At 34.3% G+C, this 15845-nt stretch overlaps 1 protein-coding gene across 1 annotated transcript in view; it reads left to right on the top strand.

Annotated features, from left to right (window-relative positions):
- Positions 1 to 2940: 2940 nt before the first annotated feature.
- The window catches only part of LOC122797047 (histamine H3 receptor-like), a 194019-nt gene continuing 181114 nt past the window's right edge, over positions 2941 to 15845 (top strand). The window contains exon 1 of the mRNA XM_044065822.1: positions 2941 to 3217. Coding sequence (XP_043921757.1) covers positions 2941 to 3217 — 277 coding nt within the window. The remainder of the gene's footprint in view (positions 3218 to 15845) is intronic.

Genomic DNA, 15845 nt, shown 5'->3' on the forward strand with positions numbered 1-15845 from the left:
TGACAGAAGTTCTGAACATTCTGTTCCATCCATCCATAATCCATGTTCCTATTTTGCAAAAAGTGTCAGGGTGTCATTTCAACAGTGACAATCATTTAGTGTCAAGGTTCACATTGCTGGATGGCTAGCCCTGCTGCTGTTACTCTTTCATACCACTCGCACGTACACTCGCACCTGTGATAATGGCTAAAATTTCATTACTGCAGTTGGACAAAAATATATGGTAATTAATTTCACAAATGTTATACATTCTCACCTGAAAGGACTAGACAACAACTTGCATTTATTTAAAGGTAAATTCTTAAACATAAGATACTCAAGCTGAATCTGCAGCAATAAATCTAGTGAAAATAATTAACAGTTCATTTGCTTCATTGTTTTGTAAGGTGCATGAAAAATTAAATAGACATCTTTTGAAAGAAAAATGTAGTGATTTACTCTCTTCAGAAATAATCAGGATATAACTACATTGATATATTTGTATCTATACATGCAAATATGGCTAATGTTCAAAAGTGTAAAACTCATAATTGCAAGTCAACTCATAAAAAAGTGAAGCGCAATTCTGCTGAATGCTGAAAATATTGAACTTCAGTGTAAAGTAATTAAGAAATATTTGCCAGGGGGTACAATACCCTTGTAACAAGTAAAGTAAGGGGCTGTTCCCCAACATAACTCCAAGATCAGTGTATCACAGAGTAAATGATATATAATGAGGGCTTGCAATCATACATTTAGTATACATTTATAATCTTCACGCAGTCAGACTTGTTGGTCTGCAGATCACAACTGTGTTCCTCTGAATTTCAAAAATATCTCATATATTCCCTGAACATGGTCTACATGTATCAGTGAAATAATAAAATAAGTAATCACAACATATGTGTAAGCGTGTGTGTGTGTGTGTGTGTGTGTGTGTGTGTGTGTGTGTGTGTGTGTGTGTGTGTGTGTGTGTCTGTATGTGTGTGTGTCTGTCTGTCTAACAATGATGCTTTTTGAAACATAATTCCAATTAAGAACCACATTTTCAAAGTAAACCAGCTGCATTTCCTATACCCTCCATAAGTCCCACAGTTACATAAATAAACCAACACTGAGGACACAAAGCACACTGGTATGGACAAAGGGAACTTCATTGCATATCTCTGAGTTTGGAAGCCCCAAACCTCCCATGCACAAAGCACAAGATGTGCAGGGTCAAATCAGTGCTGGCTGTTTACCATTGCAAATCAGAAGTGATGTGGTTACTGTGTGTGTGCTCGCCGTGCTTTAGATGATTTCTCACTTGCTCATATTTGTGCAACCATGGAGTTGGCATATTTAAGATTTGGTTGTGTGGTCACCTTCTCCCTACATCAGGCGATGCAAAGGGCTTGTATTCCTGCAAAAAAATGATTATAGCTTAATTTTTCACTCGTGTGCTTTGAGCACTAATTTGCAGCATTATGGATGATAAGGTTTCAGGTTTTTAGCTTTTTTTCATGGTGTAAGCTAAGCAGTCCTTGTCTGCTAACATATGTTTGCACATGACCCAGTTAATGTTCTGTATACTGATATATGTCATTTGTTAGTATGTTTTTCTGCAGCTGTTTATACTAAATAAAAAGGTTATGCCTATTTTTAGTTCCAAATTAGCAAACAAAGAAATAATACAATTAAAGCAGCAGGGCTAACCTCACGATGATATAGGCATTAGCTCTAAGTGATGGTCACTGCTGATGTGACACCCATACCTCATGTTCAAAATGGGGAAAAAAAAGGGGGGGTTGCTGCTGATGCCAATCAGCCTATACTGTCAAATGTCATTTATGGTGGTATATGCACAGCAAAGAATACAAGTACAGAACTAAAACAATCTGTTACCATATTTTGTTGTTGAGGAGTGATACTTCATCATACAACAAAATCTATGCCTGTGTGTGATGAGATAATCAAGACTATATGTTCAGTCTGCAGCTGTTGTAGACAGTCTGCACTCGCCATCTTTTAGCAAGTTTATTCTGACTGGTCAGACTAAATCTCAAGTAAGATGGCAGAACAAAGAGATGAAGTGAAGCTAGTTTTCACATACTGTCCTAGTATATAGTCTCTATAACTGAATTCCTGTCACCTTGTACAAACACTAGTAACATTTTAAACTTTAACAGCCGTGCAGCATTCTTTCTGGGCAGACAGTTGATATGGAGATAGAATTTGCTCATATCATAGACCAATGTTCTTTACAAAATGAAAACTAATTTCCAACATAACAATGCTTTTGTTGACATTAGAATTCATTGTCTTAACATGCTATAACTCCTTCAGACTACTATTTACAGACTTGCCATTGCAAGTATTATTTTAATATTCACTTGGTGCTAAAGACAAATGAGTTTCACATACAAAACTAGACATAATGAATTCCAGTAAAATATTATCTAGAAAACACTCAAAGTACATCTCTGGGGCTGCTTTCTTGTTGGTATGGAACAATCATTAAAGATAATTACTGAAACTGCATACATAATGATATGTGACAGGTGGAAATGACAAGGTCTGAAAGGTGGGGATACAACTAAAATGAAGCCATAAATAGAAGCTTATCTAAGTAAAGGACAGACACATTTCTTTTTTATATTATATGTTACTGATATTATTTCTGTTTATTTGACATTAATGTAACATGGCACAATGTAAGATTTTAAAAACATTGCAAAACTGCATTTTCTGTTGCACACATACACATAATTATAGCCTGATTTTTTTTCCCAAAACATTCAGTAATATACTGGAATTAGCCTTGTATATTTAACTCAGTAAAGCATATGTACACAATTTCTTAAAGGCAATGTTATTTATATTTAAACATATATAGTTTATGCATTCAGTAAGTAAAATTTATTTTACACTCACTGGAAAAAGAAAACACCTAGTACATTTTGCTTAGAACTGAAAACCGCTATGGCTGAGGATTTATTCATAGGTGACATAAATAATTCATCTACCATCATGCAGAATTTGTCCAGCTTTGACAGCAGAGATCCCTTGCCTTTACAGAGTGCAATTCCACATTACTCTAGAAGCATTGAAGTAATACTGACTATAAGCATATCACTCATGGTTTCTGTTACTGTGATTGGAAATGGACTAGTTATTTTGGCATTTTTTCTGGAAAGGAAAATTAGAACACCAAGAAATTATTTCCTGCTTAATTTGGCTATCTGTGACTTTTTTGTGGGTAAGTATTTGTAAAAGAATTACAATGAAACTCATAATCCCATTCTTATGAACCTGATAAGTGATGCTGATTGAATAGTAATAGGGATGATAATAACTATAACTGATCTTGAAGCAGTAAATAGAGAAATAAATGTAGCTAACTTCTCCATATTATGAAATATTTAGATTTGTCTGTTTATTTGAAAGATGAACAGCTGCTTGAATACCCAGTGATAAAATCCACTTCTTTAAAACTACAATAGGCACATATCCATTTTCAAAAGAATAGGAAACTTCAGTTAAGCACTAACCAAAGGAAAAGTTCTCGTTCCTGACATCATGGTAGTTTATAGTGGCTGCGAACATCACAAGTATAAATGTCATTCACTTTGAAATTGTATTCTTGTCAAATGAGATCATTGTTAGTGAAGTTTCTGTTATGATGGCATGTGCTGGATGAGTACATTTTTAAGTAAGATGTTAGGGCAAAGCCTCCCAAGTCCCAATGTTGGGAGCTTTGTTTCCACAGAGAAATATGATTTTGAAATAATTTTCAGAATAATAGTTTATTCATGAATTTGGCTATCATCTGCATTAGTAAGACATAACCGAGAGCACTAAGGCCCTTCATCACAGATCCTAATTTTGTTGATATATCTTAAATACAGAGTTAGTATACATAAACTGATTGAGTGATATGGGAGTTTCAGAAAATGTAACCACCTAGCAACACTTGACAGTAGTCCTGAACATTCTGTTCCATCCATCCATAATCCCTGTTCCCATTTTGCACAAAGTGTCAAGGTGTCATTTCAACAGTGATAATTATTTACTGTCAAGGTTCACATTGCTGGATGGCTAGCCCTGCTGTTGTTATTTTTTCATAGCACTCACTCGCACGTACACTCACACCTATGATAATGGCTAAAATGTCATTACTGTAGTTGGACAATAATACATGGTAATTAATTTGGCAAATGCTATACATTCTCATCCTAAAGGAATAGACAACAACTTGCATTTATTTGCAGACGAAATCTTAAACATAAAATAGTCAAGCTGAGTCTGCAGCAATGAGGCTAGTTAAAATAATTAACAGTTTATTTGCCTCATTGTTTTGTAAGGTGCATGAAAAATTAAATAAACAGACATCTTTTGAATGAAAAATGTAATCATTAACTCTCTTCAGAAATAATCAGGCTATATCTACACTGATATATTTGCATCTATACCTGCATATATGGCCAATGTTCAGAAGTGTAAAACCCATAATTGTAAGTCAACAAATAAAAAAGTGAAGTACAATTCTGCTGAATGCTGGAAACATTAAAACTTACTGTGAGTAATTAAAGAATATTTGCCAGGGGGTACAATCCCCCTTGTAACATGTAAAGTAAGGGGCTGTGCCCCAACATAACTCCAAGATCAGTGTATCACAGAGTTAAGTGCTATATGCTGTGGGTTTGCAATCATAGATTTAGTATATATTTATACTCTTCACACTGTCACTTGTTGGTCTGCAGATCACAACTGCGGTCCTCTGATTTTCAAAACATATCTAATATATTCCCTGAACATGGTCTACTTGTATCAGTAAAATAATAAAAAAAAAGTAATCACAGCATATGTTTGTGTGTGTGTGTGTGTGTGTGTGTGTGTGTGTGTGTGTGTGCGTGTGTGTGCGTGTGTGTGCGTGTGTGTGTGTGCGTGTGTGTGTGTGTAACAATGATGCTTGTTGATACATAGTTCATCAAAACTGAGACCCAGATTTTCAAAGTAAACCAGATGTATTTCCTATACCCTCCATAAGTCCCACAGTTACACTAGCAACACTGTGACAAAGTTGATAATTTTCAGTACTGTTATTTACCTAATTATTAGGCAATTAGTTATTTAATTAATTGCATTTAATGAAGGCATGATGAAAAATGTGCTCTTCTCACAATGGTTCCTGAATGCTTATTATTCAAGTAATGTTTTGCTACATTAAGTAAGAAGAAAACATATTTATAGTTTCTTTTGTATTTTAAATCTCATAGACTGCTTTTATGCATCTTTTCTAAATCAGATTTTCCTACACATAGAAAATGTTCATTAATGCATGATCATGTGTAAACCTGCACATTGTTATCTTAAATTAATGGACACTACACGCAGGACACAATGCCAACTCCACACTGTAGTACAAGAAGTCTACCCCATTCATCAGAGGTGTGTGTGTGTGTGTGTGTGTGTGTGTGTGTGTGTGTGTGTGTGTGTGTGTGTGTGTGAGCGTGTGTGTGTGGCTGTGTGTGTGTGTGTGTGTGTGTGTGTGTGTGTGTGTGTGTGTGTGTGTGTGTGTGTGTGTGTGTGTGTGTGTGTGTGTGTTGTGTGTGTGTGTGATGTTTTCATTGTCCATTTACTACATGAATGTAAGCTAATTGAAGTATTTTCTCTAGATCCAGATCAGGCATGTTAAGATTGTTGCCAGGTAATTGTGTTCAATAAGCTCTGTTTCATAAAAATCTGTTCTTATAGAGTGAACAAGACTGAAAGACAGTGTCTGCACTGTGCAAGAAATGTGCACCATAAAATTCAGCAAACAGGATAACAAATAGCATGTTACTGATCACCATGACAGCAATAAAGCTTTGTATATATTTACATAAGCAATGTGGTATGAATAAACTTGATGTTGTGACTTATAGAGTGGCTATATATAATACCAAAGCAGTCTAGTAAAGTTCTGCTACAGTGCACTAAAAGGAAGCATATCAGAAGAAAGTACATTGTGTTTCTGTAGAAAGAGAAATAACACATCCCCATTAGCAGGTACAGTGTTTCAACGGCAGACATAGCAATAATAATAATAATAATAATAATACTTATTTATTAACCATGTAGGCCAACTGGGCACACAGTCCCTGTTCTGGTGACCTGGGAATAATGTCTGGTTAAGTGACTTGCTCAGGGTCACATAATATGCAAACAAGAATTTAGATAATTAAATTATGTATAATAGGAACGCCAGCTCATACTATTAACCTCTGCACCAACTGCCAGACATGATGCACTCTGTATACATTGGGACGCAATACTAGAGATAATTCTATAATTAAAGATCTTGCAGTCCAGCAGGCTTGTCCAATCATGGCAGAAGAAAGTGTTAGGAAAGATGATAATTATTATTTTCTTTAGAAAAGTAGGTATTGTTTCATACCTTGTCTCACTAATTGCAAAAAAAAACTTGCTTACTGTTTTTTTACCAATATATATGGAAGAGACTATTGTAGTACATTTTTATAAAAGATTACATTAGTAAGATAATGACAGACCCATTAGCTAAGGAGTAAAACTGGAAAAATATTTGAATGATTCCTTTTAAGATGAATGCCTACTACATTCAGTCTTCACATAGGCATTGACCAGCTTGGTTATTATGGATGTTCACATCCAATGAATCTCATAGCTTTTTATTTCAATGTGTTTTATGTCATAGAAAGTGACATAGCAGACAGTGTGATCTACCTTGATCTTGCAAAAGCATTTAACACTGTTCCCCCTGCAGCCCATAGTTTATAGCCTAGCCACTTTAAATGTAATTTTTATACAATTAGATGAATTTAGAAATGAGTTTAGAAATTGATTGCTAAATGTACATGGAAGGTTATGACAAGAAATATAAGGTCATCAGAAATCCTAGTGCATAAAGCTGTACAATAATTCCAAGTAAACACTGTGTCTGACTCAGTAAATTATCCAAAAACACATAGGTAGAAATAGGTGTAACAACTCTTAGTGAGCAAGATCAACTGCAAACTTATTTAGATTAATTATTTAAGGGGGTTATGGAGATTGTGTCTTTTAATGTCAGAAATGGTATGTGCTCAATGTACATGAAGATGTATTTATATACTGACAGTTGTTCACTAGGAAACTCAGCTGGGGCAAAATAAGAAGAGAAGAAAAGCTACATAACCAACATGATGATATTAAAGATATACAATGTTTTTTTTTAATTTGATGATACCATACAGTAGAAGAGAATATGCAATGCAATGGTTTCCAGAGTTCATTAACATAATATATAAACACATTAATATACAGGTAGTAGTAGACAGACCCAAAATGAGGATTATACAAATATTTAGGCTTAGAATAACCTAAAAAAGCACTGTTTTGTAATGAGATGGATAATGCAGATTTACACCAGTGCAATTTTGTAATGAGATGGCTAAGACAGATTTAGAAATGTACATACAGTATGCAGACACTCGAAAGAAGGGACAGGGAAGTAGGAGAGAGGATAACCTTAGCCTAGTGTGGAGCAGGAGTAGAGCCATGAGTCCTATAAATGTTGTTTGAGATGAAGGTTAAAGAGGTTGTTACTGTTAGTTTATTTAAGGAGTAGTACTGTTGTACTGTTTGAGGAGGTTAGTGCAAAAGTATTCTTTTGGCTGCAGAGTGTCTTGGAGTAACCAGAATTTTGATTTGATTTTTTGGGATTAAGGAGTAGCTAGGAGTTGGACAGCTAGGTTTATATGTAGAAAAGAGATTCCTGAGTATCCTTTTGTAGTCCAGTTATGCTTCGGCTAATGTAGATTATTGTAGATTTATCAACATAATGCACTAATGTAGCAAGCTTTCTGACTGTGTGGAGATCTTTTTTAAAATATTTAAGAATAGTAGCCCAAAAATCGATCCTTCAGGTATACCTACTGATACAGGGCTGAAGGTAGAGAATGTATTTTGCTACTTTATAGCCTGTCATCTGTTACGCCAGTATTTTTGAACCATGAGATCAAGTATGTATCACGTCCCAGGAGTAGTTGAAGACCAGAGAATTATATTGGCAACTGAAGCTCCATGACGATGGACCCCTGGGTAAATTAAATTAACTTTATTTAATGTTTGTTAAAATATAGGTGTTTACAGAAATGAATGTTGTTGTTTGGGAAAACAGTATTTATATATGCTTTTATTATTTAATTTAGGAGGTTGTACTTATTTAATTTAAGGTGGTTCATGTTAGTTTAAAGGAATACTATGGTGATTATCATGTGACATTTTAAAAGTATTTTAAATATATTTAAACATTGTGAGTTGGTTGCTGTTAAATGTTCAGAAGAAGTCTTGATATAAAATGAAAGCACTTAACATATTAAAAATAACTGCAAAATGCACCTCAGGTCAATTGTAGTTTTTGCGATTACAGTTCATTGCCTTGGCTTTTGGTTTGGAGTTTGTTTCATTTTGGCAGAATTTTCTCCATTTCCTTGGTGGTTTCTGTGGTGCAATTGCAGGAGAATTTCATGGATGGAATTTCTACTATTACTAGTAACTTGGCATTACTTATTAACCAGCTGACTCAGATTGTTCCATTTATCACTGCAACCTGTTCTACAACTGATAACAGTCTTGAGATGAATGGAGTTGTAGGTGTTGTGGGATTGTAGAACAACATTGTATCCCAGGAGTTTGTTACTCCTGGCACAGATCTCCTGTTTCCCTCAATGAGGTAAATTTGGTTGTAGTGAATTCTACTGGCAGTTTAGTTTATCCAGTAGTTGGAAACAATGGATTAGATGGCTGTTGTGAAGTCCACAACTGGGTTAAGTATGATTTTTCCTTTTCTCAGCCTTTTGGTGTGACAACTGAAAGTTTGGATAGATAATTTCATTAATTTGAGGATAAATTAACTGTAAGGCCCATTTAGAAAATCAGTATTTCAGGAGGTATTTGTGAATCAAACAAGTGCCTAAGGAGCTCTGATTCTGTAACTTTCTGAAAGGGATAGTATGTGGCTCTACCTTACACAAAGAGCTATAAACTTTATTTGATTAACATGATTAACAGGGTTGTAAGTTGATTTAAGTGTTGATGAAAAATAACCAGTGCCTAATGGAAATTATGGATACTAAAATTATAAAGTTGGAGGAGTCTATTACTCACAACTTGCTATTCCCCAGTTTTAAAACCAAATGTACTAATATTTTTGATAAGGTAAGCAAAATTTGTCATGAAATTGAAAGAAACAGTAAAACTTGCCAAGCTATAAATAAGATTACAGTAGTAATAGTGCCTACTCTGTACCGCAGTTGGATTCTCACCAGTATGCTGAAATTGAAAATACTGCTTATGATAGTTGGGATGGTATCAAATGTTTGGTAACAGCAGATAATGGGAACGTCTTTTTAGGTCCTCTAACCCTTCATTGATTAGAACAGTTGAAAAACTAAGTCGTCCCAAGCATCAGAACTGTGTTTCATGGGATCATACATGCATACATTCATACCTACAAATATTTTAAGCATGGGCATTAATGACCTTCTAGCCTGCCAGTATACCACAACAATTGTTCCCACAATAAGTGTCCAGGTTGTTCTTAAAATATTTAAACTAGTGCTTGATTTAATGTAATTTGGTAGCCTGTTTCATGCATCAGCTGCCCTCTCAGTGAACCAATTAGTACACTTCTCATTCCTGCAGAACTTTTTACATAGGTTTTCTAATGCTTCTTTACTACTTTTTGATAACCTCAAATATTCCCAGAGGTAGTTGTCTCTAAATGCCCTATATATCTGAATAAGAGCTCATCTAAAATATCTATATGAAACACTGTACAAGTTCAGATATTTTAGTCTTTCATAATAACTTAAACTTTCACATCCATGGATGGCCTTATTATATTTCCACTGTACTCTTTCTAGTTTACTCATGCTAGTTTTTTTATAAGGTTTCCTTATTGTTATTCCATACTCAGTTTGGGTATAATGTAATTAATAAACAATGGCTTAATCATTTCTGATTTCCTAGACTTTATAAATCTTTTTATACAATCTATAGTTCTATAATTATCATTACTCAATTGGTTTATATGATTAGAAAAACCCAAAGCTGGATGTACCCAAATATCCAGGTCCTAAAATGAATCTACAGTATCAATCACTGTGTGCTGTATCAAATGTTCACCTTTCAATTTATGTTTCCCAAATCTCATATGCTTAGCCCCCTTACAAAAATTACAATGCCAACAAGACAAAGAAAATGAAGAACAGCACGGGAATTCAACAAGAACAAGTCCAAACAGAAAACATCATGTTATTGAACATGATTTTTAATAATGTAGGTGATTCTCCTGTTGATAACTACAGCTCTCAACCTATTAATGTTGAATATTGTAACTTGTTGGAAAAATGATTGACTTTCACCATACAGTTATGGGTGATACTAAGAGAACATTAGGATTGACTTTCATCCACACAGTTATGGGTGATACTGAGAGAACATTAATTGATTTTAGATTGTTTCTTTGTAAATGGTTGCAGAACAAGTTTAATGAAGACACTGGGCATTTGAGGAAAAGAAGTACCTTCAATCACTATTTAGACCCAGTATTAAATATTTTGGAAAAAATATGTGAGAAAAATCTTAGACATTTATTGAGAGACAACAGAAACTCTAAAAGGGTATTTTTTTCTGACCTATTGGGAGAGGTTATTGTTTTAAGACAATTGCAATAATAAAATACCAGAATTGTGAAACCTGGCAAAGTGGCTGGCCTAGTAGTGATAGACCATGTTAATTATGCAGGTAAAATGTTTGAAGTGACATTTATATTATCTCTTTTATGAATTAAGTTAATGTTGCTTTTTCAAAATGTAGATGTACAACTTCTTTATCTGTTGAATCAAGGATGTATTGATGTAAGTGCTTCTAGTTGGCATCCCAAAATCCACAAGGATTTACATATACCTCCCATTAGACCATCAGTTAGTGTTAGGAGTTTGAAAATGTATGCTATTACTAAATTAATTGACTGTTGTGAAGGCAGTTTGTGATTCATTTCTTCATGTTTAAAGGATTCTTGAGCTTTTCTAAGACAGATATAGCATAACGTGTTTTCAAAAACTTTAATATTTATTACTGTTAATGCCAATTTTTTTAGTTATACTGCATGATACAGGAATAAAATGGTTTTATGATGCTCTTGTAACCAAAGGTGTTTTGAAAAATCAGGATAACAATGTTTTATGTCATCTTGTGGAACTAGTATTGAAAAATAATTTTATTTATTTTGCTGGTGAATTTCACAAACACAGATTGGAAATTGGTATGGGAGCTCCTTATGCCCTAGCATTCATTAGTACTGTAATGTAATAATGGGTGGAAACCTTATATTTAAATATCAATATGCTAGTCATTGGAATTTATATAGTCAATTTTTGGATGATATTTGTATATTTTAGACTGCAATAATTTCTGGATTGCATTACTAAAACCACAGATTTTTTAAAATTTTACGTGCACAGCTTTTAATTACAGAGTACAATATATCAATGTGAAAATTAGGAAGGACTTTTTAAATAGAGTTTTTACATCTAATATATATCTCAAACCTACCTATTTTAATAGTTTTTTTTTTTTTATGTTTCAATAGTAACAACCCAATTACACAAAAAAGGAGTCCTTATTAAGGGGTAAATGGTAAGACTAGCACATACAATATTGGGAGAAAGTGATTTTTAGATTGAAATGAAAAAATTGGGAGTAATGTTCCATGCTAGGTCATACCCTAAACAAATAATTAATGATTTACATAATGAAATAATGCATACAAAGAGGACATTTTTTCATCCCTGTGCTGGACCAGAAAGAAATAAAGAGTCAACAATAATAACGAAAATAATTTTAGTAAGGATATCATGATTTGCACTTATATTTTTGGCTTTTACAAAATAAGAAATTATATAAAAATTGGAACATGATAGTTTACACAGATGATTTGAAAGAATGCAAGACCAAATTTCCCCTATAGGAGGGCAACAAATTTTAAAGATTTATTGGAAGATACGAAGTCATTTAGAATTGATGCTTATTTTAAACCCAGTAGAACATTTGGCTGTGGGATGTATAAGCAATGCAACTTTACAGCTAAAAGTAATCAAATAGGTTGAAAAATAATGGAGAGTTATTTATTAAAGGATATTTTATTTGTAACAATAGGGTAGTGGTCAGTTTGGCTAGATGCAAAAATTGCAATTTTTTTATAGTGAATAAACTAAGCAATCTCTAAAAGGCAGAGTTTATCAACATAAAAATGATATAAACAAAGACAATGTTAAAAATGCTCCTGACAAGCAAGTGAGTGATTTTAAACTGCATGAATTAGATTTTTACTGTATGTTCTTGAGGAAATAAAAGTTAACTTTAGAGAGGGCTCTTAAAGGAGTGGCTGAAAATCAAAGAATTAAGCTGGCAATTGTGGCTCCATGTCAAGGAACCTCATGGGTTAAATGAAGTTACAGCTATTATATATGTGATAAAATACAGTTGTTTAGAAAAAACATATGTTGCTGTTTTAGATAATGATATTTTTATATATATATTAATATTTAATTTAGGAGGTTGTACTTATTTAAGTCAAGGTGGTTCACTTCACTTTAAAGGAATACTAGAGTGAGTATCATGTGACATTTAAAATGTATTTAAAATGTATTTAAATGCTGTGAGCTGGTTGACATTATATGTTCCTTTAGAATTTTTGTTTTAAGATGAAAGTGATTAACATTTATTTTTATTTATTTATTTTATTTTACATTTGTTTACTGGGAAAGTCCGATTAGAATGAGGTCCATTTACAGCAGAGGCACAGGGAGAAAAGCTCCACATCCAACAATATGTACAGTGGTAAATATACAATCAAATATATATATATATATATATATATATATATATATATATATATATATATATATATATATCATACAATAGTTTGTTCCAAGCAAGCTTTATTTGCACATAGTAGACCCTGGATGGCAGTATTTGGGAGAAAAAAACTCCACATTAACTGTTGCAATCAAAGAGACATCACACAAGACATAATAGTTTACACATAGCAGTCCCTGCTTGGGAGTATTTGAGTACTGTATAGTATGGCTTTGGATATGCAGAGCAGGGTTTTGTTGGATGAGCGTAGAGGACGGTTTGCTGAATATTGGTTTAGTAGTTGGTTTAGAGCTGGAGTTTTTTGGGGATTCTTTAGTATGTTGAAGGTAGCACTAGTTGGTGGTAACTAATTAATTGAGGGAGTTTTAACCACTGTAGCTCCTTTAGGGCAAGACAGTAATGGCTTCTAAAAGTGGAGTTATTGGCGAATTTTACAATTTTATTGCAACATGATTCTAGTTTGTCTAGGTATGTTTTCCTGATGTGAATTAGGATTGGTGATGCATACATTAGGGTAGACAAAAGGTGGGTTTGGGCTAGGATGATTCGTGCTTGGTCTGGTAGGAGCTGTTTGTGTTTGTATAAGGTTCCTAATTTTTTTATGTACCTTTTTAATAGCTTGAGAGATATGGACATCAAAGTGAAGATCCTTATCTATTTCAACACCGAGGAGCTTAGTATGGGGGAAGGGAGAGATTGGGGTGCCATTTTGGAGGTGATAGTGAAGGAAGGAGGTGTGGTTCTGAATTTGTTGGGGGTGAAAAGAAGTATTTTGGTCTTGTTGGGGTTTAGAATAAGTTAGATATAAGTAATCCATTTTTCCATGGAGAAGAAAGATTCTTGGGTAAGCTTTTGAAGAGTGGTTATGGATGGGGCTGAGCAGATTAAGGTCATCTGCATACTATAAAAGTGATGCATGCAGGGTGGAGGTATGTAGTTTGTTGGTGAAAATTATGAATAGTAAAGGACCTAGTATTGATCCTTGTGGAGCACCTATAGTAGTTGGTAGTAGAGGTGTTAGTACACCTTACCATTTGACTGATTGTTTTCTATCAGAGAGATAGATTTTGAACCAGGAAGTAGTGGAGGGGGCAAAGGACATGGTGGATAGAGTGCCTAAAAGTAGGTTATGGGAGACCATGTGAAATGCTTTAGATAGATCTAAGAATATGGCTGATACGAAGTTGTTGTTCTTTCTGAGTTGGTTAACCTGGTTGGTAAGGGAGAGAAGAGCAGTTGTACTATGGTTTGGGCGGAAGCCATGCTGTGTGAAGGAGAGGAGATTATGTGAGGTTAAGAAGTGCATCACTTGGGTGTGAATACATTTCTTCAGGAGCTTGGAAAGGGGGGATAGGATAGCAATGTGGTGGTAGTTTGATAGCTCATAGGAGTTGCCTCCTTTGTGTAGAGGAATAATATATGACACTTTCCATATTTGGGGGATGTAAGCTTCTTGTATGTTACAGTTTGTAAGAATTGAGACAGGGTAGGCTAGGGACTCTGCAGCTAATTTTAGGAAATTATTGGGTAGACCATCTCCTGTGAAAGTGGTAGATTTTAGTTTTGAGAGTAGTTTTATAACTGTGGAGGTTGGTACAGGTGAGAGTGTAAAGGAGGGTATATTATTGTGATCTTTAGTTGGGGTGAATATAGAGTTATTGTTAGACAGCTGTGTAGATAATGAGAGAATAGATTCTGTGAAGTAATGGTTAAATTGAGAAGCTATGCTGTCATTATTAGTATTGGTGTTGGGAGCTGGGGTGGTAGTTTTGTCGGGTATTAGAAGGGACTTGATAGCTTTGCCAGAATTTTTAGGAGGTTTTGGAATGTTTGTTTTGGATACCTAGGAAGTAGTTTTGTTTATCCATTTTGTTTGTTTTTTGGCCTGATTTCGAAGTTGTTGATATTTTTGTCTATCTTGGCTAGCATTATTCTTTTTCCAGTTCTTTCAGGTATTGTCTCTGGCTTTTAGTAAGGCTTTTGTGGTGCTATTTAGCCAAGGGGCATAGTTAACTTTAGTTCTAAGTTTCCTGATGGGAGCTACTTATTTAGAACATTCATAAAAGTACTATTGAAAAATTCAACTGCCTGGTCTAATGCTAGAGTTTATAGTGGGTGCCAGTTACATTGCTGTAACATGCTGTTAAGAATTTGTGGATTAACCTTGCGCTCATCTCTAGTTTCCTTATACAGTATGGGTTTAGGTATGTTTACCTGTTTACGAAGTAGAAATGTGGGGCAGTGGTCACTCCGTTCATCAGGTAGGCAGCCCACATGATAATTTTCTTTAACATTAAAATAACTGCAAAAGTGTACCTCAGATTTAGTGTACTTTCTGTGGTTTATTAGTTTGTGTTGTACTGCACGTCATTGCCATTGCCTTGTTTTTTGGTTTGCTATGCTATTTGTTTACGAGTTTATGGAGGGGGTAGTTGGATGACATGGCCAGGGTACAGCAGGTAGTTAATAGAGGACTAGAATAGTTTGGGTATCGGGGGGGTAATTTTGGCTAGAGTTCTGACAATCTATGTAGTAGCTTCTCTTGTTTTGTCTTGTTCTGTTTTTTGTTTTCTTTCTGAGTTGTTCATAAGTTTGGCAGTTGGATTCAGTTTTTTTTTTTGTAAGCAGGATTTCTAGCTTTGTTTCTTTGCTTCATGAGAAGTTTAATTTGTTTAGATAGCCTGGGAGGTCGGGTACTTTTAATTCATTTTGTTCAAATATAGGTATGTTGGTTTACGTCATTTAGAAATGTAATAAACAGGGATAGTGTTTAGTGGTTTTCAGTTTAATAATTTTAGATTTGAGATAAAATTGTCATTATTGAAATTGTTTCAGTTTCTGACTTGGTTATTCCAATGTTGTTATTTATGTTACTATGCTTTCTACTGGTAATTGTAGGAGTTTGGCTACTCAGGGTGAATGGGCCACAACAGTAATAT

Source organism: Protopterus annectens, chromosome 3.part0 (genome assembly GCF_019279795.1).
Source record: "Protopterus annectens isolate FY-2018-M chromosome 3.part0, PAN1.0, whole genome shotgun sequence".
NCBI lineage: Eukaryota > Metazoa > Chordata > Ceratodontiformes > Protopteridae > Protopterus > Protopterus annectens.